Here is a 27459-nt window from a genome sequence, read left to right as displayed (position 1 = left end):
ATCTTTCGTACCGTCTAGAAACCAAAAAATCCCCTGACCATATCAAAGATTCTGCTAGACTTCGCAAGAGAAGCTAGTTTTTCTCTCTCCAAATCCAAATAATCTTAGCCCTTCTTCCATAGTTTCTTCACTACTTGTTTCTATTGTGGTTAGATTTCTCCAAGCTGCAACACTCAATTGAGTGCTCACCCAACGACTTAAACCAACACTTCTTAGGTTTCCTCTTAAGTACTACCAAGTACTCACCCACACTTCCAAACACATGATTTTTCACAACTACTACTCCAATTCCTTCTCTTCCACACAAACCTTATTTACAAAGTTTTATCACAATGCACCTTCTAAATGCAAAGGCAATAGTGAATCTTACATAATGGGAGCTAAAGCTCTAAGAGAATAGAAAAAACAATGGTGTTTTCCCGACAACGGCACCAAAAATGTTATGGACTACCATACCTCCCAAGAAAGAACTCTACCCATTCACAATCAAAAGAAGCAATAAACAACAACTATCGTTGGGTACTTACCAATGCTTCGAACTCACGTCCCTTCAAGCTCTCCAAACTCGCTTTAGAAAGCTCCACTCCTCTATTCTCCACCTTCACACTGCCACCACAAAGTCGCTCACACTACAATGCAAGACAATCTCTCTTACTCTCTAATGCACATGCATAGAAGAGGAACATGCACTAGAGTACACTCTCTCACACACACACAAGATATAAGCAAGAGCTCTCATAGCACAAAGGAAGATTGTGTTCTTTCATTATAAAAAATTACCTTTTATACATCTCGCCCTTATTCACACTTGATCACCAATATCTCAAAATATACAACTTTTATAATACCTTTACAGAACACTTATTAATGTCTTCAATTTGAAGAGCATCTTTATTAATCCAAAATAGAATTAACAACGAGACGATAATTTTCTTTTGTTGCTTCTACATTACCTTGGATTTTTTTTATCGCTTGACCTATTTATAGATTGCTTGTTATGCACAGATTAAATGCTATGACATCACATGATCTGTTTATTTTGGTTTTATGCAAGAGTACAATGCTCTAATATTATGTCGAAAGCTTCTTTTTTTAATGACAATTGTATAATTTTATTTGTATACTATATAAGAGATCTTGATTATGATGGAAGAATTATTGTGTGTTTGATATTCATCGTGTAGTGTGTCGCCATATTATTGCAAAAATTATTGCAAGGAGAATGTTCTCTAATCCACAATATGATGTAACCAAGAAAGATCATCATCAAGCATTGAGTGACTATGTGGATGATGAGTGTGACTCTACGTAGGAGAGGTGGCAAAATAACTATATTGATGTAACCTTGAAACGTGTAATTATACTCAGGCACAAAAAAGAATTCTGGTTTTGTTGTTTGAACTTTCCTCGCCAAGTCATCTTTGCACAGCTGCTGCATATGTTTTGTGATTGTGTTGGAAAAAAACTTATTTTAGTTTCTCGTGTTCGCTCATTCCGTATGTCCGCTCGATTCCATTCGCTCTTTGTATGGGGTACCTCTGATTAACACAAATTAACGCTAATCAAAATTGAGCAAGACACTATAAAGGAAGGAAAGATAGTCCATATTGCAAAACATGAATATTTACAAGGATGAACTTGAATCTTGACAAAGATCCTGCCTATGCAAGTCTCCTACTGATGCATACAAAGATTCACATCTTTGTGATGATCTCGAGGAGTTTGTGTTTGGGAGTCGAGAGCATATACATGAGCATGTGAGTATGCAAGAGTACTAACCTCTAGCAAATGGTATCAACAAGTGGGCAAGAATGAGATGCCTAGAATGAACTCTAAACTCCCTTTCATATTCATGGTGGTCGGCAGCCAACCCTTTTATGACCCCAAATAAGGCCTTTTACTATGTTCATATTGTGCCCGACTTGTATCCCGACTATTGGTCCATGTCCTAAGCACCTCTACGCACCTATGGAGCTGTCACAAGAGCCCCAAACAAGCCATACTTTGCAACATACTTTGTCTATAAGGCAGCTGCAAGTACTCACGTGACACCTGTGGGGCTTCATGACGCTCACCACCATCCATCGGAGAAGGGACTGAAGCAGAGTTCTGTCCCTGGCAATCAGCAACACTATCTGACCGTGTCAGGCTCGCCACCATCTTGGGGTCTCAATGGCGAGCCTGCCCAGCTGACAAGGGCATGCCAATGCTAGGTGATCCATCTGCAACACAAAAGCACTGCTCAAGTAGATCAGAGAACTCTACCCAGTACAGAAAAGGGGAGCCGTTGAGGAAGCCTGAGACCGGCAAAGGGCTCCAAGTCCGGGAAAAAGCCATGCCTCCACTGGAGCCCGCACTGCTAGCAAGCTCCTTCACAGCCAATGAGGGCAATCTACCCAAATGTAGCTGTTGCCAAGGAACAGGATGCCCACCATTTGCCCTTGCTCACAGACAAGGGTGGCTTGCAAGAGGTCTCCAATCTGTCCATGGGCAGCTCTGCTACCAATGGACTTACAAATCAACGTGGTAGCCTCGAGAGAGAGGCCACTACAGATGCAAGTAGCTGGGGGTCCGCTTTGGTTAAGTGAACCGATGGCGGGCTTGAACGCGGCTGCCATCATGAGTCCTACAAAAGGGAAATGCCAAACGAAACCAACACTATCAAAAGGCACGGCGAACGCAAGACAACCGGAGGAGGGAGGAGAAAAATAGGGTGGAAAAAAGGGGGAGCCGGCAAAAACAAGGGGAGGGGAAGGGGAGCGAGAAACAATATCCTCAGCTTTCCACCACTGGCTGAATCACTGCTCTGGCGATCATATTTGAAAAGAATCACTTCACGAGCTGAACTTAGTGACCAAAGATTAGAGATGTTACTCAAAGAACCTACCTCTGTGAACCGCTTTGCCCCTAGAAGAACTTTCTCTGTAGAAAAAATGACTCCAAAACGTGTACAAATCCTAGCAAATAATGCTTGCAGTGCCAAAATTTTCAGAACATGAGAGGGGGTCTATGCCCCTAAATTTTAAGAACAGTTGAGGAAAAATGGCCTGCATGCATAAATGAACATCCTGCAACTTCCATAATTTTCCACATGGAAACTTGAAAACCCTTGCACCTCACCCCACCAAGAGCACTAAGCTTAATATGTTACAATTGAATCCTTGTTTTCCATGAAAGGACCTCTAAAAACATGGGGAAATTCGACCATGGCAGAGTAATTCTCTATTCCAGCAACATCCATGGTGGTTTGCTTGTAGAAAATGCCTCATTTTGAGGGGAATACAAAACTGGGAGCTTCCTCCTCTAGCTCATAAACTTCCAATCTCAAAGAAGGCTTTTCACTTCATCATGCCAGCTCAAGGTGAACGACTGCGAATCAAAACTGTCCACTTCCATTTGTTCGGACCCCCTTTTTTAAATTTTTTTTAAAAAGGATCAGAAACTATTAAAAAAAAAGAAACAAATTATAATTTAACAACATAAAGAAAGAGTAATATTAATGTCTACAGAAGACCTATGAGACAAATATATAATTGAAAGACCATGTCAGTCTTGAGCTAAATCTCTGACTACAAAAGAAAAGATGCATGAAAACATCCTACTAATCTACCAATAAGTCTACAATGTCAAGTGTCAAGTACAATCACCTTTGCTAAAAATCAGCTTTTTTTGTTTTGGCTCAGATTTTTCTTTGGGTTAATAGAAATCCTCAATGAGCGCTCTACCTTTGTAATAGACTGCCCCCTTGTTTTCTTTCCTAGGTGCTGCTATTTTGTGTGTGTGTGTGTGTGTGTGTGTGTGACCAAAGTGATATAATAATGTCCATGGCATATCTCATCATGGAATGGAAAATAAAACAGAAAGAAATCAGCAGACCCAATGGGCCTAAGCGTCTACTAAAGACCCAATGGGCCTATGAGACCAAAGTGATACAATAATGTCCATGGCATATCTCATCATGGAATGGAAAATAAAACAGAAAGAAAGAATATCTCATCAATGGGCCTATGAGACCAAAAGTGACACAATAGTGTCCATGTAATCTCATCACGATACAAAAGATTAGAAAGACTGGAGCTATTAGCTGGGAATGTCAAATCTGAGCTATATGATACAAAATGGGACCATCATCATCATACAGGCTATGGAGCTAACCCCCCGATGGGAGGGGGCCATTGAGGATATCAAGCATGGGGGTAGCATGTAGAAGGCTCTGCACATCCGCTGGACGCTCTGTGCCTCTCCAATATCTCCTCAAGCTGGGGTGAGAGAGAGAGAGGAGGAGGAGGAGGAGGAAAGAAAATTTGTATTAATGTCTACAAAAGAGCAAAGGGTCTATGAGACCAAGAGAAGTTACATATGATCTATGAGTAAACTCATGTCAAATAACATGAAAAAGAAAATAACCGCCGAGACCAGCGTACTGTGCTGACCCTGTGTGTACAATGGGATTGGCATAAAAAACCTCATGTATCACCCAAAATCATCGTGTGTTGTTGTCCTCGATGTCATCATACATGGAGGTTATGTCCACTGCCTAGGGAGGTACTGCTTTGGGCACTGAAATATATCCCCCAGCTGGAGCTGATGGGAGGAAAGACGGGATCCTGATAAGGAGGGGCAGGCGGGTCTCAATCTCTAAAGTGACTAAGCCTAGTCCTTGGTGACTCCACCACCGAAACTAGAGAGAGAGAGAGAGAGAGAGAGAGAGAGAGAGAGATAAGAAGAAGAAGAAGTTATATTAACGTTTGCGAAAGGCCAAAATGATCTATGAGACAAAATAATCTATGAGACAAAATAATAACATAAAGACCATGAAGGTCTCAAGCCAAACATGTCGTCCAGCCAAAGAAAACATTCAAAAAAAAGATAGCCCTAATCAGCTAGTAAAGCTACGATGCCAGGCATCTAATACATTCACACTTGGCTTTGTTTTGGTTTTGGAGAGAGAGAGAGAGAGAGAGAGAGAGATTGTATTAACGTCTCTCTCAGGCCAAAGAGAACTGGCCTATGAGACAAAACCATGTACAATGTACGTGGTATCTCTGAGTATCAGATGGTGCTCAGTGCACAATACAACAACTGGAAGAAAACTGAAAGAAAACTGCTACTATGAGGTCGGGATGTATGTACATACAAGAATGCAATGCAGATCTATCTAGCTCCAACCAGTACCATAATGGGGGTGTAATATGTGATACATAGGCGATGGCGAGGCAAAAATCCCTTGGAGCATGATCTCCGGGTGTGAGTGTAAGTGAGCTAGCCGCTCCTAGATATGGTGCTGATGTCGAGCCCATATCTCTGTAATCTCCCTCTGATGTAGTCTGGGAGTCTGATAGCCTGGTGCTCTCGGTCTCCATCTGGCTCGGAGGTCCGCAACGCGCTGAACTGTAACCCCCTCCTGTGTCAGGGTAGGCACTGGGATAGATCTCAGGAAGAAATCAATGAGCTGGAGCTGAGAGAAAGTTATATTAAACGTCTTCAAAAGACCCAATAGGTCTATGAGACCAAAAGTGATACAATAGTGTTCATGTAATCTCATCATGGTACAAAAGAAAACAAAGACTAGAACTATGAACTGGGATCCTCAAATCTGAGCCATACGATACAAAATGGGATCATCATCATCATACAACATATGGAGCTAATCCTCCAATAGGCGGAGGGGGCCATCAAGGATACCAAGCATGGGAGTAGCCTGTAGAAGGCTCTCTAGATCCGCTAGACGTGGGAAGGTGTATTATACAAAAGACCATAAAGCATAGTTGCATCCAAACTACGTTTGGATGTAATCCAAACGTTCACTAACGTTTGGAGACGTAGTGAACGTGCACTTTTGATTTTATAGGTTAAAAAAAATGGACGCAAGTCAAAGTCATTTTTTTTTCACTTTTCCTTACGTGCATGTGGCAGCCTCTATGCAGCGCTCAAGTCTTCTCCTGCGGGCGTTTCTATGCGGCGCTCAACTCTCTCTCTCTCTCTTCTCTCTCTCTCTCTCCCCCGCCCGCAAAATTGAAACTAAAGGTTGTATAGTATTAGTAAGTGCTTTAATGTTCATTGATGAATCTTCAAACTTCATATTTCAAAATTTTATAAGTAAACTATAAATTTTGTATATATATATATATATATATATATATATATCAAGAGCAGCGTTCACTACGTTTGGAATCTTTTCAACACGTTTTCCAAACATACTAAACATATCATTCACTATGTTTGGAACCACCTTGCCATAAAGGTCTATGAGACAAAAAGTTACAAAGTTGTGTTACAAAATCTGGTAACAGATGAAATGGAAGGCCTGGGCTGTACATATATCATGTCAGCATTGGTGTGCCATCACTATCCACATCCATAAGGTAGGATACATCCACTGCTAGGGGAGGACGGTTCTGATGATGTTGAAGTAGATTTCGGATCTGGAGCTATCGCATAGAAGGGCTTCCCCTCTGTGGTCGGGGTCATTGTGTCCGTTCGATTTGGCAAGCCCTCTCAATAGTAACTCCCCATGGGCATGTACTCATGATAAGGCGCTGGCAGGTGTGCCTACACTGATATCCTCCCTGCTCATGGGCACGCCGTTTGGTCACCTCTTGTGGTGTCTGGATAAAGTCCTCTGTGAGGATTCTCTGTGATGTGTCTCACGTGCCGCGCTAATTGCTCCTGCTTGATCTTGGCAAAGTTGCAAGTGGTAGGTTTTACATTCTTCATCATACCAATTGTTTTGAGGTTTGGAACCAATTTGGGCTCAATTTTGTTGGTGGGTAGTGCAAAGGTACGTGGTTCAAGCTAACTCATGGAGGATAGATAGCTTGATTGGTGTGTAGGTTAGTACTTGAGAGAGAGCGCCATATGTGATCCCCATATATGCAATATGTCATAGTGGAAGTGGATCTTTGTGCAGGGAGAGGTTGAGGTGGGACAAGGTACTGAATAGGGCAGTCCTGAAATTGTGAAAGCAAGGTAAGTGTGGTCAGCCCCAATGGGGGGAGGGGTATAATAAAGTCCTTTATGTGGGATGTGAAGGCCGGGGATCCAATCAAGTAGCCCACTGTACTACTCCCTTTGTAACTATTTGGTCTTTCCTAGCACTCTATTCACACGATGGAACCCTTGCCCGTGCCCGGACACAAGACTAGTGGAAGAAGGCATGGGGACATGGACCATAAGGTTTGCACATGAAAAAGCACCAATTTTGGTCAAAAATCAAAGAAAAGCAAAAAGTCAAACTGAGTTGACCGTGAGCCAGAAGCACCACTAGCAAGAGGGGATTCAGCAAGACCAAAAAGCAAAAAGCTGCGTTTTCAAAAAGCAAGGCCCTAAAGCCAAAAAAGCAAAGCACAAGAACTTTGGTAAAAGATTGGCCTTATTTGAGTAATATTTTATTGTATAAAGTGAAAAAGATAAAAGCAAAAACAAAAGCTTGGTTAGCTTTTCAAGCAAAAAGCAAGACTCTCCTCTAAGTATAAAACTAGCATGAACCTCTCTTGATCTTCATCAACATCAAGGCGTGGTAATCATCATCAAGCATGGAACTTATCATCGCTGCCTGGCCGCATGCGACGTACTACCATCGCTGCCGGCTGGACTGTATGACCAGCTATGCCGCCTGCTATACTGGCCACCGCCACCTGCTGCACCATGCCGCCACCTGTGCTGAACCAACCACCGCTGCTGCACTTACTCTTGTACACTGCCACCAGTGCCGCCTAGCTGAACCTCCGTCGCCACCTACTGCTAAACTGCGTCGCCTGGTCAATGCTTGCTGCTGCCGATTGTTGTTCTATGCTACCTACCTGTGTGCCGCCGCCGCTATACATCTGCACTGCCTACCACCTCCTGGCTGCTGGACTGTATGGAAACGCAATTGCCTACTGCTGCTGTCAGCGCAATACAGCTGTCGCCTTCTGTCGACTACCCTGGATCGGCCTCATAGTTGTTCCCTTAATTAGGCCCTTGGTTGCCCTCTACTCTCGACATGGCTCTATCACCCCAAGAAAGATTTCTCGAGAGAAATCTTGCTCTGATACCAAATCCAAGTCCAACGAACCTATAACTATTTGGCCCTCCAAGCTCTTTTCACAAGATGAAACTCATGCCTGAACACATGGACAGGTTGATGGATACATGGGAACAAGGTTCCTAAAGCTGGCATTGGGCAAAGCACCATTCTTGGTCAAAAAGCAAGAAAGCAAAAAGTCAAACTATGTTGACCAAAAGCTGAGGGCACCATTGGAAAGAGGACATTGAACTGGATCAAAAAGCTAAAAGCCGCTTTTTCAAAAAGCAGCTCTAGGGCCAAAAAGCAAGGCCCTGAAGTTGTAAAAGCACAAATCAAGAACTTTGGCTATACTTCACTATTATTAAAATATTTAAAGGAAAAGACAAAAGCAAAGCAAAAGGGAAAGCAAAAGAACCAAGGACCCCACTCTTCAAGTATATAAAGAGGCTTATACTCTCTTGGAGAATCATAAAAACTTTTGGAGAAGGATTTGGGAGAGCCATCTTGGGAAAAGCAAGAGCATCATTATCCTCATCTTCCCTCTCTACCTCCTAACACCACCCAACTCCTCCACCTCCGCCGGCAGCAGCCCTTTCTGCAGCGCCCTCCTCCGCCATTGTGCCGCCCTCTCAACTGTGCAACACCGCTACTCCGTCTCCTTGCGCCACCTTGTGAGCAACGCCGCCCAGTAATCACCACCAGCAGCCGCCACATGCAGTCTCTCTGCAACGTCGCCACCTCTGTGCAGTAGCCACGCCGCCCTGCTTTGCTGCATCTACCTAAACACATGCGCCACCCCGTGACCAGTGCCGCCTTCGTTGCCAGTCGCACAACCCAACAGCAACCTGTACGGCCCTTGCACCGCCATCTCCGCCTTGCTGTGCCACCTACAACCTCCAATCGCCGCCAACCACCAACGCTAGCGCCAGCTGACTCTGCAACCAGCACCCTGCCTGCGCCACCTAAGAGCACCGCCACCGCCGCCGCCAGCAACGCCGTCTACATCACTTCAAAGCGCATCCTCCATTAAAGTTCCGCCACCTTGAAACAGCTCACGTGTGCAGGTGGGAGGCGGGTACAGCAGGGGGCGGGTACAGAACAGCAGAAATCAGCCTATAGGAAAACAAGCAATGGAGAGAGAGATAGATGATTGGCCACCCACGTGGGAGAAATTACTAAAAAATGTTTCATGTAAAGCCTTTTCTAAAGGTTATAAAAGTTACACAATATTAATGGTTATTTAAAATGCTCATGGGCACCCTAATATAATAATGTCCAACCCCTAATTTAAATGTGTGTGAACACATTGACCTATAAATATTAAAGTTGGTCATAACTTATAAATTTTACATTTTTAAAAGGAAAAAATGGTAATACTTACCACCTATTCACACGCCACACACCGAGTCAGCAAACAGCACTCCGCGGTACATTGGGGGCGTCCTCGTCCAGTGTGCTGGCACGGCATAACATGCAAACACACGCAAACAAGTCACGCAAAAACAAGTTTATGCATGCAGGCATAAATGCATGTGCACATGTAATGGACGAAATCTCCCTTTCATGAAACTTGTACAAGAAGTTCCTGTCGGGTACAAAAACTGGCGCGACAGAAATATAAAAATATGTCCTGGTCTTCCTATATGGAGTGACAGTCCCATAGGTAAGACACCATCCTGGTCATACACGGGTGGCACCAACAGGCTCCTGTCCATACAGCACGAAGCAGATCACACACGGGTGGCACGAAACTGGCTCCCGTCCATGTGACGCAGTATTGGTCACACACGGGTGACACTAATCTGACCCCCGTCCATGTGACACCAAAAGACTGACCCTTTCATGTGGAATACTGGCCTGGCCCCATGTGAACATGGCACAAATCTGGCCACTCTATGGAGTGACAGTCCCATAGAAGTGGCTCCATAAATGGAGATGGACCAAATGGTGACAGAAGTCCATAGTCGAGCATGGCTGCCGCCTCTCCCGACATAAAAGAGAGGGACTCGCAAATCTCTTGGACTCCTCTAGCAATCTCACGGTCCTAACCCAAGCTGTCAGGGATATGGACACTCTTCTAACACTCTGGTCTCCAACTATCTTCCAGGAGGAATACAACTGGTGAATGATCTGATGTGGTGCCTACAAGAATACCAACCAAACCGTCTCTGCAGCAAGCCCACGCATCCACAAAATCTGTCAATGCATGAGAGGTTCAGTCCCCTGCATCGTCTGGTTTAATTTGGTGAAGTGAAGGCTCCCTGATATTCGGCCAAACTCTCGTAAGCGCCAAGAAAGCTTGTCCTCTTAATCCTCCAGCATGTTAAAATCTCCACATATGTACCATAAATCAGCCTAGGGAGGAGCCTGTCTCACCTCGGCCCACGACTCAATCTGCCCCACTATCCTATAGGAGGCATAAATATTGAGGAAACCCACCTGGTGACTATAATCCATAATGCCCTCCCCTGAACAATGATGCCTGAATCTGGCATCGACAGAAGCATCTACTTGAAAAGATGCAGGGGAGAAGAGAGCTTGAGCTCTTGCAAGCACACACACACTCACACAAACCCTAAAAGAGAACACACAAGGTGAGAGACTGTAAATTCTTCTTCTTCTTCACACAACAAAAGAGGTCTACAAAGCAGATAAAGTGACTAACACACATAATAGAGTATATACAAGCGGTCCATAATGTGAACATGCTAAGTGGAGTGGGTAGGTGCAGACTAGTCGGTGTTGAAGATGTCAGCGACCTAATCCTGTGTGCTGATATAGGCCAAGTTGATGTCGCCTGCCAAGACTCTCTCCCTGATAAAGTGATAATGTACCTCAATATGTTTTGTCCGTGCATGGAAAACTCGGTTCCTAGGGCCAACTGTATACTGCTAAGATTGTCACAATATATGACAACCTTTCCCTCCACATGCAATTCCGAATCAGCAAGTAGCTTGCATAACCAAGCTACCTTACACGCTGCCACCGCAGCTCCTCTGTACTCGACAAGGCAACTGTGGGCTGCTTCTTGCTATTCCATGTCACAGCAACACTCCCCAATGAAAACATAAATCCACTGGTAGATCTCATCTGAGATGCTACCTGCCCAATCTGCATCTGTGTACCCATACAGCTCCAATGGTACACCTACTAGTAGCTACATAAAACAATGCATAATCAACAGTGGCCCTCAAATACCGACACTGTCAAGATGTGGTTTGCACGGAACCTGCATAAACTAGCTCTCTAAGCCAATAGTGCAACTCAAATCTGACTTGCTGATCGTGACATAGATCAAACTCCCCACAATCTTCCTGTACATAGTGAGATCCTCCAACACATAACCTGCATCTGCACTAACCAAATCCCAAGTCTCATTTCCATACAATGCATCCATCTCCTCATCCATAGCTTTCTTCCAATACACATTTCAAATAGCCTCATCAAAACATGTGGGTTCTACAACTTGCATAACTTTTGCCATATAAGCATAATGGTGTGCTACATAACCATCATAAGTCAACCTCTCCACAGAGTTTTTGACTCTTCCGGATCTTCGTAACTTTACATTCATGGCTTCCATAGCCTTCTTCACACCAGGTGTTCTCATTGCTGGAATCCCAAGCTCTTCATCAAGGCTCATCTCCGAGCCACTAGACTCTTCATCAACAAGAGAATGCCTTGCAAAAATATCACGCATACCAAGGAGCTCAACCACTTTCTCTTTGCCTTTATGTGATGTACCAACTACATTTCCAGGACTGGTATTACGACGCAGCCTGTCACTCCATGGTCTGTCGATGGAACCGTTGGATGAGGACTCTCGTGGTCCACTCAATGACTGTGATTGCTGACTTGCATTCTGTGCTCCCACATTTCCACTTACATCAACTCCAACAGCATCTTTTTCAGCAGCATACCAACTACTCATCTCATCAAATACACCATCCATGCTTACCCTCAATTCACGTGTAGCAGGATTATAACATCTATATCCCTTTTGCTCAAGGGAATACCCAATAAACACACATGTTTCTGCCTTCGGATCCAGCTTAGTACGCAACTCATCTGGCACATGCACATATGCAGTACATCCAAAAACTTTCAAGTAAGACAAATCAGGTTTCTTGCCAGTAAACTTCTCCTCTAGTGTTACATCATGTATGGCTACAATAGGAATCCTATTCATGATATAAACTGCTATAGACACAATCTCAGCCCAATAGCTATGCGACACATTCTTCTCTGCCATCAATGCTCGTGCTATCTCTGAAATGTGCCTGTTTTTCCGCTTAATAACTCCATTTTGTTACGGAGTGTATCTATATGTAAATTGTCTCTGAATACCTTTCTTTCGTAAGAATTCAAAGAACTCATTGAAGAAGTATTCTCCCCCTCCATCTGACCTTAGACACTTCACATGCTTTCCTGTCTATTTTTTAGCCATCACTCTAAAATTCTGAAAATGAGTTAACACTTCACTCTTCTCCTTCATGAAATACACACCCACTTTCCTCGTGTGGTCACATCAATGAATGTTACGTAGTACCTGCAGCCACCCATAGACAGTCTTCGCAAGACCCCATACATCTGAACGAATATCTAGTGCATTCCTGGTCACATTTCTGTCTTGTGAAAATACATGCTTTGTTTGCTTTCCAAATTGACATGCTTCACATACTTTCTACATACCTTCAACCTTAAACTTAGGCAACCCTATCACAATTTCTTTAGTCTGCATAGACTTCATTCTTTGCACATTTATATGCCCAATTCTCTTATGCCAAATGTCTGTATCTACAACTCCTCCTCTTGAACCATTTATAAAAATTGTAGCAGTCACTTCAGGCATATTTACATTCAATGTAAACATTCTGCCCACTCTGTTACCTTTTGCCACCAATCTGCACTTATCTTTAAAGTCTTCTACATAACAATCTTCAAGGTTAAACCGGACCTACAAACCCTGCTCAATCATCTGGCCAACAGAAACCAGATTCTTTGTAATGTTCGGAACATGAAGTACATCTGCAAGATACTTCACCTTACCATCCTACATAGACAATGGCACATCTCCAACACGAGCAATCAGATAAGCAGTGACATCCCCTATTTCAATAAAACTTGATCTTTCAAGACACTTTATTTCCTTGAACCACTCACCATGACTTGTCATGTAGTTCGAAACACCTGAATCAACATACCATACATCATCCTTACATGCTACTACATCATCCTTACATGCTACTACATCATTTCCAGGCAGCATTAACTACATGTTGCATAACAAACAACCTCTCATTATCCTTATTATTTCTACTAGGAGACATCATCCTTACATGCTGCTACATCATTTCCAGACAACATTAACTACATGTCGCATATCAAAAAACCTCTCATTATCCTTATTATTTCCAGACAACATTAACTACATGTTACATAACAAACAACCTCTCATTTCTGCCACCAACTTGCACTTATCTTTAAAGTCTTCTACATAACAGCCATCAAGGTTAAACCGGACCTGCAAACCCTGCTCAATCATCTGGCCAACAAAAATCAGATTCTTTGTAATGTTCGAAACATGAAGTACATCTGCAAGATACTTCACCTTACCATCCTGCATAGACAATGACACATCTCCAACATGGACAATCAAATGAACAGTGTCATCCCCTATTTCAACTAAACCTAGTCTTTCAAGACTCTTTATTTCCTTGAATCATGGCTTATCATGTGGTTCAAAGCACCTGAATCAACATACCATACATCATCCTTACATGTTACTACATCATTTCCAGACAGCATTAACTACATGTTGCGTAACAAACAACCTCTCATTATCCTTATTATTTCTGCTACGGGATGTATAGTTATTTTGTTGTACTTTTCCATTTCACATGACACACTGTTTCTTATAGCAATCTACCTGCACATGTCTAGGCTTACCATAGTAAAAACAACCTCGTGTATCATTATTTTGCCTTTGCTACTTACCACGACCTCGTTGACTTCCCCTACCTCTAAACTGGCCTCTTACACCTACGTTTTGTTTTTGCGAATCCTGAGACTGTTGCTGCTGCTGACCATAATTCTGATTACCTGTTCGGCCACCACCTTAGCCATGTCCACGACCTCTACCTCGTCCTTTACCTGCACTTATGTAGAAGACCTGCTGCTCTGAACTGTTTTTGTTTTGTGAAGACTGTTGATCTTCATCCAAATTCTTCTCTTCAATGATCAGCATTGACACCAAATCTGTGAAGTTTGGAATGTTCTCCCGAGTCTGAATAGACGTCTTGAACGCCTTGTATTGTGGCCGTAAACACACTTCCACCTTATCATCATCATCAGCTGAAACACCAATTAATGCAAGGGATTCCACAATGCCCTTGATCTTCAAGGCATAATCATTCGCAAACATTTCTCTTCTCCACAGTATGAAGCTCATTGTTCAACTGAATCTTTCGTGCATTGTTGGTTTCATACTGCTTCACCAAGGCCCATGCCTCCTTAGGTGACTTGGCATCCTATATATGCCCAATCATGGTGTCCTGTATACTAATAGAAAGCCAATACATGACTTTCCTTGCTCCTTGATTCCAATCCTTGAATTCTTTTACATCTGCAGCAATTTGATTAATCTCCAGTATCTCTAGTGCCTCCTCATATGCACCTTCAATGTAGTTCCAGTAGCCTTTTCCCATCAAGAAATTTATCAATCTAAACCTCCAAGCATGGAAGTTGTCTTGTCAAGCTTCTATGCAACAATCTAGTTTATTCCATCATTCGCATCAACTAGGAGCCTAGAAGGGAGACTGGGCCACATGGGTCGACTGGACAGGAACCTCCGTCCTGGCTCCAGTCATCATTCCCTTGCTCTCGCTTGTTGCACCTGCTGAGGCCTCATGTCGGTGTCCTCTGTGCGCCTGTCGCTAAGGGCAAGATCGAGCGGGAGTGCAATAACCTACAGGAGATCCTCCAAGGACACAATACAGACTCTGATGGACGGGATGGCCACTATCCTAACCACCACACATGCGGCCTTCTGCAATGCCTCCAAAACCTGCCCTATCGATTGTCCAATCGATCGAATCAATGGGTAATACTCCTTCCAAAGGCCGGGGAAGCAGACCATCACGGGGAATACACCTGCCATGGGGTTTGATGCACGGTCGAAGGTGCCATCTCGCGAAGAACGCCTCTGCTGCATCACACAATCAGCCGCTGCGGGTGAATCAAACTCCACATGAGAGTAGCCGAGCCCAAGAAAATGGATACCGGTGATTTTGCTCGGCTCGCCAATGAGGACTGCCTAGAGCAAATCCCGGATTTGCCTGCACACAGGGTGGCTCCCTACAACCTTGCAGACCAACAAAGAGGCCACAAGCGAAGCTATTGTCGAAGCTAAGAGCTCGAGACAGCCTCGGCCAGGGATGGCGGAGCGGCTGCCATGGAGGAGTCCTGGAAGGTGAAGACCAGAAGCTCCCACTCTTTCCAATGAAGCACAGCCTGAGAGTAAAAGCCTCCGAGGATGACAAAAGGTGAGGAGGCGACGGCGAAACAATGGAAAAGGGGCGAGGAGAGGTGTTGGCAGCTGAGGGAGGGCGAAAAGGTGGCAATTCAACAGGGAGCAGAAGCCACGAGGCCGGGGAAGGACCGGGCCCCAGCTGGATGGGAGGAGTGGCTGAACGGATGGAGGGAAGAGCAAAAAGTGGAAGGGGAAGAAGAAGAGCGCGGTGCAGCTAGAAGGGGTGGAGGGCAGTGCGAAGGAGATGGCGGAAGCGAAGATGGGAGGGAGGAAGCGGGGGGGAAAGGCGTACAGGAGGAGGAAGTCGGGGGGCTGCGCACAGTAGGGAGGCGAAAGCAAGAAGCAAAGGCGAGGGAGGAAGGAGGAGCAATGGGGGGGAGCTCCAGCGCGCCGTGGGCTGGTGTACTACCATGTGGCATTGCTTCAAGTGTGATTTTATATATATATCACCCCCTTCCGGCAAAAGAAAACATAGGCAGCAGCCAGCTGTAAGCGCAGTCCCAGGCACACAAGAAAATACAGGACAGCCAATAAACAGCAGCCAGAAACTCTAGAGAGATGGTTGAGAATGCCAAAAAAAACCACTACGAGCTTTTAGACAGTGCAGACCAGTGCTTAATAAGATAGGAGTCCATATTCAAAGAAATTTAGACAAGGTAGAATTCTTGGCTGCATTGCTCTAGGGCTGTGATATGATTTTGGGAGTGCATTTGGCTGTAACCTGTGACAAATTACATATCCAATACTAATTAGTTTTATTCTTATCAAACCAGAAACACAGTCTTGAACAAAAGCTTTCATGGTCAAGTGTGATGTGACAGAGTCACATTGGAGCAGTCCTAAATTCGGGAAAAATAAAAAAAAGCTTGTGAGACAGGATACCAAGTTGTTTTGTGGGGCTAATGAGAAGTAGTTCCTGGCTGCAACTTCACGCTCTAAAGAATAGTAAAAGCAACACGACATCAAAGGGTAAGCATATCCAAATACCTAGTGATAATCAATGATCAAAAATAAAACAAGGAAGCACCACCTGTTTGCTTTAGGATACACTATCAAGCCATTGATGGAACTCATGCACCCTCCTGTCACCAGAGGCCTTTCTTTTCCTGTTCTTGCGGAAGAAAAAGTCCCTTGTGTCCAACACATAAGAAACCTTCAAAATCTCAAGCATCAAAAAGGGACTCGTCAGCAATAGAAGTTTTCAAAAAAGCAGTATGAAAGATTTAATAGGTAAAAGATGCCTTGGTATGCAGGCATTTTCAATAACATTAAGCATAAGTTTTTAATTAAATGTCCTGGAGAAACATCCAACCTTTGAGGTGTTGCAAGATATCTTGTACTCCAGACCATTAGCAACAAGCACATTTTCCATGGCCTTCATGAAGCCTGTATGTTCATCACCTTTAGCATAATGGTGCTTGTTCCTGTCAAAGACATTAGATACCAACATACATCAATCTCTAATTGCGACACCCAATAGAAGTTGGCAGAGTCAGCACATGAGGATGGAAGTGATATATCCAAGATCTTTCAATTATGCAAATGGCAATCCAATTATACACTCCAGAACCTATCAGTCATGTAAAGAAAAGCTACCTTGTCAAAAAGACCCGATTTCCTTTCCTTTCATCTGACACTGCAAGTAAAAATGAATCCAAATATTTTGAGAATTTATGATCCATAGCATTTGCACTCGATTCCAGTTTTTCAGGGATTCTGTCCCCCATGAGCTGTATAGAAAGCCAACTAGAATTTGATGTCTGGAATACCAGAAAATAGTGTCAGCATAAGCCTTTTTGAACTAACAATTAATGCATTAAAAAACCTTCACAATGGGAGCTGCTTACATGCTCAAATTTGTAGATGTTCTCATCATGCAATACTTCACAAGCATTTGCATGATAAACAACATCCATAAAGCCACCAGAGGGACAAGATTTTTCATATGAGTTTAAAGCAAGAAGCTTGTTTGCCATCTCATCAGAAGCTGCAGCTTGTAACTACAAGAAAAGCACAAAGCCATTTCAGCATTTGAATCGATAATAAGCAAAGCATGCAGATCCATCAGCAATGTGCCCAGCTGAATACTTGTTTAACTAGCTTGTAGATGAGCTTGTCCAGGGTAAAGAGAACATATGACTGTGTTCCAATAATGGCTCGGCAGTCATCCTCAAACTTGGCATTATCCGCTGAACCATCTAAAAGATTGTACAAAGCTCGCATGAATCTGAAAATCCCAAAAAACAGACGTCAGTCTAATGCCAAAGGAGGGCACCAGCCACCCAATAAACTAGCAGAATTATGAGCTCACTTTTCATACAAGTCCGGAGAAGCCATGTCTTTGGTGGACTTCCATTTTTGCTCTGCTGCTTTGGCATTAGTCTTTGCAGAAAGAATGCGCTCATATAGTGTCTACAAAAATCCCAGAGAGAGAAGTCAGATGGAGCCTGTACCACGTGCCTAACCAGGACACACTTGGCAAATGCCAAAGTAAACCAGTACGCATCAACAACTTCAAACAAAACCAACTTTAGCAGGTTAGCATTACCTGATGAAGCCTAAAAAGTACGTATAGAGTGTCATTGCCATAGAAAACTGTAGAGTCTTCATCAAAAGCACAATTTACAGCAATGGAAGGGCCATGAGCTGCCAGAGGCATGCAGGACAGTAGCGATCTATCCCAGGATGTCAAAGACGTTCCATCCCCTTCACCATCATGAGCATCAGCCATACCTTCCACCTCACCTTCACTTTCATTCTTTCCTTGCTGTTGCTCATCCTCGTCCTCATCATCTTCATGATCCTCAGGTGAGTCATCTGCATCTCTTGACTGTGTTCCAGAAACATCTTCACCAGGTTCTGAACCATTCTCACTATCCTCACCTGTTTTTGGTGCACTCTCTTCTCCTTCATCATCAGCATCTGCATCATGTTCACCTTCAGCCTCCCCATCATACTCCCCATCTTCATCCTCTCCTTCCCGACTCTCAAAAACATGGTTGGGGGCATTATTGTCTAACACTTGCCCTGCTTCTGTGTTGCCACCACTTCCATTGTTTGTTTGCCTTTCCCCCACTGAGGGTGACAGTTCACCTTCTTCCCTTTCCAGCCTTCCTAAAGAAGCACCCAGGGAAATGCCACCAGTAGAACACTTTGATGCTGCATCAACCTTTGACTCTGACATCTCATCCTCTCTCCGTGGCTCACTTGATCTCATGTCAACATCCTGCACGTGTTCACAAGACTATCATTTTAAAACCGAGTAAATATAAGATCCAAGAAAAAATTATAAGAAGCCAAATCAATCATAAACTGAGCTGCAAGTGCCAAGAACAAATCTGATAAAATTTTGCAAGAATGACCAACCTTCTCTGGTAAAAAATCTCGATCAGAATTTATGTCATTCATCCTTGACATTCTGACACCTATAAACACACATTATGTTAAAAACTTGGAGCATAGGTAGAAGAAAACACACATTCTGACACCTATAAACACACATTATGTGGAGCATAGGTAGAAGAAAAAGCACGTAATTACATCTTTAATTGAAGAACATTCAAACATAATGCGTATTTACCTAAGGGGATCTGAAAAGATAATCTGGGTTCAGAAATCCCATCTCCATGCCTTTCCACCCCATCAGGATCTTCTGAGACACCAAGTGCATGGCCTGCATGAGATCCCAGTCCAAGATTTTCTACTTTTATATCTTGGATAGCAGTTGTAAGCAAGGTGGCTTTATTCATTGAACCAGCTACACATACACCAGATCTCACAATTTTTCCTGCTCCAGTCTTGCTAGATGCTGTTGTGTGGTCTTCTGTAGGAGATGCACTATGTTTTGAACTCTGCTGCTTTTTGTCCACAGTCCGGCCATTGGCAACACTGCCATCACTTTCACCATTGCTTAGCCCACTTGCTTTCGCTTCAGAAGGCTTGACTTTCACAACCTCCTCAGTATCTTCTGTACCTTGAGGTCGAGTGCGCACACCAAAAAATGGCTCCAGAAAGGCTGTCCACAGCCGCATTATTTTATCAGACTGTTCCATACTTGCACACATCTCATCGGCTGAATACTTTATAATCTGGAATAGATCATCATAAATGTCCGTATCAGGATATTCAAAATTCAAGTCAGGGCCATAAGGCCTCGTGTTTCCTGCTGCAATAGAGAGAATGACATCATCATCCCTCCTCTTCTTTTCACTGATTTCTTTGATTTCGGACAATAACGCTGTCGAAAGACCATAACGTTGGTTACGTTACTTGCAATGGTACAAACAACTTTAAATAATCAATAATTACTATTCACACAATTGGCCGACTAAATAAATATATATGACATGCAAGTTCCATTTTCACCACAAACCAGCCATGCAAACATCTCAAGGCTTTTTGTAACAATAACTTTCGTTAGAAGGCTTTGAAACATGCTTTATTCTTCATCCTATACTAGAGGAAAAAGAAAAAGACAAACACGTAGGTGAGTGAGAACAAATGTAGAACTCTTCCCAGCTGCAGCAGTCTCCAAACTTAACGCGATAAAAACAGCAAAAATTCGAAGATGCCCATGAGATTGAGAGAAGAGCAACAAGCAGCCATTAATACCCATTAATCTTGCCCAGTGTAGGTACCCAAAAGCAGATAGTCAGCGTTTTCGGGTCTTCACCTTCAGATCTCTTTATGAACAGGTTACGAGCAGTGGGAAGAAGTAAACCATATTTTAAGGGCAGAATGACAAACCCGATGGCCATTATCCGACCTCATGATCAGGGTGAGGTAACGCCAGCATGCAAAATTCTAAGATGACAGTGACCCCCCACAAATCAGGTTCCTGTTTTTATATCAGGAAAAAGTTTCCACCAATGTGGTGTTGTTCAGATCTTGAAGAAAAAAAAATTTCAGGGCTGTCGAGAGAGAAGATTATTGATTGGAAAGACAGCTGATCTAGCAGTGGCTATCACTGTGTTGCCGAGCCCCAACCATAAAATAGAAGGCCCGCACTGCAAATTTATCTAATTGGATTTTTCTCTAAATGATAATGTTAAATCCATAACTAGGCATGATCCAATGGTGGTATATTCGCTCGATGTGCCATTACATGACATGCTGGCGTATCTCAGGGTGTCATCCAGAGGATCGACATTCTACGTCTGACATGGAGTTGGTGGATGTTGTTCTCAGCATACAAGGCCAAAGAGGTACTCATGGATACAAGTTCGACTTGGTGGCGGATGTGAAAAGTGATGTGAAAATTGATGTCTACTCTTTTGATTCCTTCAGCCTACAGAGCAGAGCCCAAGCCAGGCAGCCATAGTCATGGACGGGCTGCCCCGGGCACTGACCAGGCTAGGCACCTGCAGCGTCTGGCCTGGCCAGTCATGCGTGGAGTAGTCAGGCAGAAGACAGCCAGTCAGGCTGCAGGGCTGGTCGGGTGATGGTTGTAGCAGAGACCAGGTCAGCCAGCCCTGGAACGATTGTGGGGTTGGTCGTAAACTGGTTAAACAGGCAACCCATAAAAGAAACCATAAATGGCCCTATCAATAGGCGTGGCCCCTTTCCACTTATGCATCATCAAATATTCAGCCTTACACGGCAGTCGAGCAGCCAAGAGCACAGTAAAGTGTGCATCTAAAGGCAGAATCTGCAATAGATTGCTAGCGATTGAACGACATCAGGAACTTGGACGCATCTCCGTCTGTTGATCATTTAGTATTTCCTAGACATTCATTGTACATTCTTTATTGTATAATTGAGCATGATTCCTTGGGAATTAAACCACATTTATATTTGTGTGTGTGTTTGTGTTTGCAAAAGCCTTCTGCTGTGATTCTCACTCTATTAACACTCTCATAACACCACCAGGTCTACATACCAATTCAAAGCAAATGAAAGGGATATGGGATCTCAAAGGAAAATTATGCACAGCAATCTTAGCTGTCAAGGATGAAAACAAGCTGTACATGCTGAACATGCAAAGTGGCAGAAGGAATAGAACCTGAGGCAGCATAAGTAGGAATATCAAGAATGAAAAAGAAAGCTCCTCGTAGCAATGGCAGTTAAAAACAAAGCATTTGCGAAAGCCAAGTTATAAAGAGAAAATTACCTTTAGTGCTTAAACTCTTTTTATCTTGCTGTTTGAAGTAAAAACTGCGGTGATCCAAAGATTTGTGATAGTTTTTGGCATAGACTTCTGCCCAAATTTTGTTCATGTCAGCCCGACGTTTAGACCAGTCTTCCTGCTTCTGCTTGAGACGGCTCAAAATAACAGGCAAGGCCACCACCACATTTTTGTGTAGGAGATCAATCACATCAAGTCCATGATCTCCATAGATCCGCTCAATACACCGAAGGTGTATAGCTGTCAGTAAATGAGCCAAGTATTTTCAAATTTGCCTGCATGGTTTGCCCAAACTCTAATTGCACAGAGTCAAAGTTGCCTTAACTGACACCGAACTACCTTTGAGATAGTGTTCCACTTGAAACTGGGCATCTTGTTTGCCATTAGCCTCCTGCATCTTCTCCATTAATTCTTCAATTCGCTTTGCTGTAACAGTCGTGGTTTCCAAAAGCATGTCCAGTTCAAACCTGGCAAGATAGAAGTGCAATCACTTGCAATAGTGTTCATATACACCACCACCTTTCTAGTTTAACTACACAGCAAAGCTTCAAAATGTTTTCATTCTAACTTAATACCTGTCATCTTCACATCGGAAGAGACTCTCTTCATATTGATTCTTTCGCATGTGCTTGAATGAATAATCTTCACTACCAGAAGTCACAGAGACCCACTCATCGTTAAGCACCAAATGTGCCCATTCAGGGCACAGACTTGCTACTGGTTTTAAGTACTGCACAAAAAGGCATGTACAAATAGTTCAGTGCCAGAAAGCAGTAACAATAACTAAAGCCCGAAACTAGACCTTGTATTCAGGAGACAACTAGCTTCACATCCACTTATGCACACTTCCAAGTCTTGCGGGTGAGCATAAGTACAGCCAAAAAAATGCTAGACAGCGCAACTATTTGATGAACAAACCTTCAAGTAGAAGAACAAAAAGCACTTACATTCTTTGGTAAAAGCCGATAACTAGGAGTGCAGCAATCACAAGTAGAAAGATCAAGTTCAAATATTGGTTTGGTCATAAACTTTTCTTTGTTTGATACCAGCGGCATTTTGTGATTGGGTGCCTCCTTATCTTTCTCTCTCTCTTTCTCTGAGTCTCTTTTACCTTCTCCTCCATCCTGGTCCTTGTCTCTTTCCTTATCTTTCTCTCTGTCTCTCTCCTTCTCTCTAGCTTTCTCTACCTTTGGCTTTATAAGAGGTCCATCACCCAGCTCTGCATAAAGCGAAGGAGACAAATAAACACACCATCTCATCATAAGACTCATCACATGTTCAGCATCCAATTTATTAATATAAAAAAAGAGCTCTCCAGCCTCTTTGCAAACTGACAAGCTTGTTCATTACTTACTTTTGTTGATGGTGTTGGCAAGAAAACCCTCTGCACATGCAAAAATAGGATGATTTCGTCACACTCAATGCAAGTTTACCAAAAAGACTATGAAAAGAAGGGGTATTCTCTAGCCAGACTACACAAGCCTCTCAAACATAAAAAAGAACATAGAAAGGTGTAACACATACCATTGGTTTCACAAAAAGTCAAAACTTCACTGAAACCCTCAATAAGGTCTGGGAAACTCCCCAATAAATCTTCGACCTAGAAACACAGTTGGCAACTTTCTCAATAACTGGGAGGCAAAAATTTCTTCATTTCATCAGATACATGCAGAAAACCTTAAATTGCGAGCTTGCCATGGCTATTTTGGCTTATGTCTTAGTCTTCATGCATGCAATGAAGGAAAAGAAACCCCTTATGAGAGGGAAAGCGAACAACACTTCAATACTTTGAAGAAACGCATAGCACACATACCAGAACATGCAAATCTGCACGAGAGATAATTTCTTCCGTGTACATATTTATGCATTTCAAAAATTCTTGATAGGTTTTGTGACTTCCCAGCCTGCTCTTTACTCTTTCAAAAAATGCAAGTTTCTTTTGCAAAACTGCATAAGCAGAAGAAAAGATAGGATTAATCCTTTGAAGAGAAAATCCAATACGTCACAACAATCGGATGAGAATGTTTGGATGACGCATACTTTTTGGAACTTTTTTTTCATCCATAGGGGCAGGAGGTCCTACACTAGCTTCTCCTCCTTCCCCAGCCTGAGATTGCTTGCGAATCAAATCATCAGCCCTCCGTGCTGACTTGCACTTGTTAGGCAGCTGCCGCATTCCATCTGAATCTTGCTCATCTTCCAAATCATTCTCCTCGTGATCCCTTTCCTTCTGATCCCTTTCGTCTTTCTTCTCTCTCTCTTTCTTGATTTGGTCCTTGTCAGTCATGCCAACACGATCCTGATTCACTCGGTCATCAGCATGTTTGTCTGCACTACGATCACGATCAGCTTCAGCACTGGCCATCTTTTCCCTCTGATACAGAAGCAGATGCAGTTTGTTAAGACACGCATGGAAAGCTAGATAACAAAAGGTGGCACAGAAAAAAAGCTGCTTTCACCTTGGCAAACTTGTCCAATTGTGATTGTCTGGAAACAGGCCAAGGCATGCCCTTGTCATCTCTACGTGGCATGGAGTTTCCTGACATATTTGGAAGCAAATGCACGACCCCGCTAGTATCTGGAAGGAAGTAGGTGAACTCCTCCAGTAAATCTTCATGCTCCCTAAAAAGATCTGCAACCTGAAGCAAGGGGCCTTTAAGTTCAGTTATGAGTAGACTATTGACTTTTTAAACTACAGCCTTTGCAGGCTATCCCTGGAATATTTTGGCCAACTAGGGTCTCCTGAAAAAATCTGCCACAATTTCCGATCCACATTTTTACCCGTGTACATGTGCATAAAAACTGCAGGTACTCGACTTATAAAAGCGGGGGACAACAGCAGGGGATGGGAGGGAAGAAGGGGGCGGGTGGGGCGGGGCGGGGCGGGGCAGGGAGGACGGACACTAAATTGTGAACAACAAGATTAAGTTTTGACCTACCTCTCGGTACACTTCATTGATGGACTTACTCCCCTTGCGGTACATGTATAAAACTTCCAGGAATGCCTTGTATATGTGTTCATCGTGTTGAAACCTAGCCTGTAACCAGAACTCCTTGCTATCACTGCCAGTGCAAAGATGCTTTCTTGCTTTTAGAAGAGATATGGAGTAAGTAGAGGAAACCGATACCTTAATTTTGTTGACATAACTTATTGCCTGGTCAAATTCAACTGGCTGTTTCTTCATAGGCTCTTCGTCCAATGGAAGCGTAATTTCATAGCCTTTCGGAAGGAACGTATTGAAGCCTAGTGTGAGGTCACGATGACCCTTGAACAGTTCCTTTACTCTTGTGATCACTCCCAAAGTATTGATCCTAAATAACAACATTAGCACAACACATGGAAAATGCAGATGCCTTAGTTGTTCTTCATTATGTCAAGCTAAAGAACGCATGGAGACACCACAAATGATCAACAAATGCCAACCTTTGTGCTTTGAAATCTTTCATCACTTCAAGGAACTCGTCGTACTTCCCCTTATTATCCTTGAACATGTCCTTCACTGCCTTCAGATACGAAAGAGCATCACCTGTTGTAATAGGCTGAGATGCAGTGCTTGGATGTGCTTGGCCAGACCTGCATCTTAGAATGTTCAGCATTAGCCTAAGTAAGAAGAGGGAATAGAGGCCGACATTTGCATGAACTCAAAGACAGACACTAGACCCAAGAAGAACAGAAACACTCACGTCTCTCCGCGGACCATTGTGGGTCGTTTTGGGTGTGGCCCTGTCGAGTTCTCATCTCTGGCGCGCTTCATGGTGTTTGAGGTTGTTAAAAAGTATGTGCTTGGTAATATGGAGAAACCTTAGGGCCGCAAAACCTCTGAGGGATGTAAATGGCTTCTCCTTCTTGGATTGATCCAAGGTTTCTTCATGGCAGGCTAATTGTCTAAGTGAGAAAGGCACATCAACACGTGAGATGGCTATTTATAGTAAGTATGCTTCTCTCTGTATCCCTTTCCGGATGTATATATAGTATTCCTCTCTATGTAGCCTCTTGCGGATGTGTACACTGTTCAGCCGTTGTGATCTGCAGATATTTGTCCGAAACGCAGCTGGACGGCCCACAACAAGACGTACCACAGGTTAGTATGACCGTCACCATCAGCACTACACAGGCTGTGAGAACCACTCGAGCAACACAAAGATTGGAGTAATTAGGTAGAGTGGAATGAAGCCCTAACTTAAGCCAGTTCTGGAGGTAACAAAAGAGGCAGAATATAATTTCCTGCAAGGCCGATCAAATGTCGGTTGAAAAAAAAGTAAACTAAAAGCAGAAATAGGCAGCAGCAGCAGCAGAAAAAGAAGAAGAAGAAGATGGTGACGATGGTGGAGAAGATGGAGATGGTGGTAGCGTGATGATCGGCGAAGAGAGGTAGTTCCCGCGGGAAACCAGAAAACATCAGAAAAACAGAAATTCGGAAAGCAACTAGAAAGAGGCGGCTCACCAGAGGCTGTGGAGATTGCGATCCCGCGCCAATTGTTCGTGCAGGTGAACTCGAGCTGAAGCAGACGACACGAAGTATGAAAAAGGCGCCAAAGCAAACACACAACGCTTTGCACGGAAGGCCAGCGATGGAGCGAGAGTTGGATCTCTTTGCGGAAACCAAAGACGGAGAAGGATGTGCGGTATGGCTACGGCTTGGTAGCTATGGCGATGAGAGAGGAGGGAGATTGTTCGTTGGAAGTTTTTTGTAAAAATAACACAGATATATATAGAGAGAGAGATATATATATATATAGAGAGAGAGAGAGAGAGAGAGAGAGAGAGAGAGAGAGAGGGGACCTTCCTTATACCTATTATACCTTAAGAAAATAACTTGGACTTGGGCAGCACCATAATAACTTTTATGATGCTTGCACATTGACCCACGTGGCATCACCTCATTGGTACATGAGACAGACAAAAACAAAAACTAAGTAAACAAAAGTGAGCTCTCTCTTCCAGTAGATCTCTCTCTCTCTCCCCTTTTGCGCTCTTTTTCACTAGTTTGTAATCTCAAATTTTGTAATCTAGTAGTGTTGTTTCGTTTCAGTAATTTGATTTCAAAGCTTTGTAATATGCAGATTCTATTAAAGGATAACAAAAGTGCATACACACTTAAATATATTTATATATGTAATATACCCACACTTTCATGTGGATGGAGAGTTGACACACTTCACTCCAAAATTTACAAGATATGTAATATAACCACACTTTCATGTGCATGGAGAGTTGACACACTTCACTCCAAAATTTACAAGATCCAAGGTTTTTTCCTTGTAAATATAGTAGCATAGATTTTGTGTCCTACAAGAGATAGGAGACCCATCTAACATGTGACTCCTGTCATCGCCCTTTATGAGTTCATCACCGAACGAGTGAGAGCCCCAAGAGGTACATTGCAGGAGATTTCCAATGCTATCGGGGAATAGGGTTGCCCTCTATCACCCACTATTTTTGACCTCTACATTGATGAGATCTCGAGCTTCATTAACAGATTAGCTAGGGCTAGTCCCACACTGGCAGAGGATGCCTTAAAAGACTTTTGCACCGAGCAGGACCTCACTACTAACCTTGGTAAAACTAAGGAATGGTCTTCAATACCTCCCACCCCTTCACATCCAGATTGAGATTCATAGATAGAGGGGATCCTATGGAGATTGTCTCATCCTATGTCTAGCTTAATGTCACTTTCAATGGCCCATGCTTCACCATACTTCCCGCAGCATATGCCAAAGTGATAGGGGGATATGTAGTCTTGAGCTTACTTGAGTGGCAATGATTCTAGCCACATTTCTAGGAGCCCGGGGTTA

General features: G+C 43.3%; 1 protein-coding gene across 10 annotated transcripts; it reads right to left on the bottom strand.

Moving 5' to 3' along the window:
• Positions 1-524: 524 nt before the first annotated feature.
• Positions 525-26363, bottom strand: LOC147628700 (paired amphipathic helix protein Sin3-like 3). Of its 10 annotated transcripts, none has more exons than XM_086813922.1 (24): positions 26109-26363; positions 25348-25715; positions 25088-25237; positions 24792-24975; positions 24603-24701; positions 24123-24302; positions 23704-24037; positions 23477-23610; positions 23188-23263; positions 23018-23047; positions 22611-22882; positions 22239-22393; positions 22003-22130; positions 21649-21903; positions 19120-19776; positions 18906-18964; positions 18088-18765; positions 17851-17951; positions 17628-17766; positions 17387-17539; positions 17136-17299; positions 16852-16963; positions 16570-16701; positions 525-606 (listed from the first exon to the last, which is right to left on the bottom strand). In XM_086813922.1, exons 2-23 carry the CDS (start codon positions 25416-25418, stop codon positions 16579-16581), a joined length of 4254 nt encoding a protein of 1417 aa, XP_086670048.1. In that variant the 5' UTR covers positions 25419-25715; positions 26109-26363; the 3' UTR covers positions 525-606; positions 16570-16578. The 10 variants fall into 10 exon arrangements, with proteins under 10 accessions (XP_086670048.1, XP_086670051.1, XP_086670044.1 ...); XM_086813925.1 differs by having other exon boundaries at positions 527-606; positions 16570-16692; XM_086813918.1 differs by lacking the exon at positions 525-606 and adding an exon at positions 1195-1538.
• Between the last annotated feature and the right edge of the window lie 1096 nt (positions 26364-27459).

The sequence above is a fragment of the Cibotium barometz genome, chromosome 19, assembly GCF_041138505.1.
Source record: "Cibotium barometz isolate CiBa-2024 chromosome 19, ASM4113850v1, whole genome shotgun sequence".
Lineage (NCBI taxonomy): Eukaryota > Viridiplantae > Streptophyta > Polypodiopsida > Cyatheales > Cibotiaceae > Cibotium > Cibotium barometz.
Note: the sequence above shows the minus strand (reverse complement) of the source record. Positions and strands in the feature narration are given on the sequence as shown.

Excerpts from the sequence above, each read along its gene's own strand:
- LOC147628700 (XM_086813922.1), bottom strand. The coding sequence starts at position 25,418 with ATGAAGCGCGCCAGAGATGAGAACTCGACAGGGCCACACCCAAAACGA. Across the intron at positions 22,883-23,017 it reads TGCCAACACCATCAACAAAA|AGCTGGGTGATGGACCTCTT; the intron begins GTAAGTAATGAA and ends CGCTTTATGCAG. Across the intron at positions 17,540-17,627 it reads TCTACAAGCTAGTTAAACAA|TTACAAGCTGCAGCTTCTGA; the intron begins GTATTCAGCTGG and ends CTTTTCTTGTAG.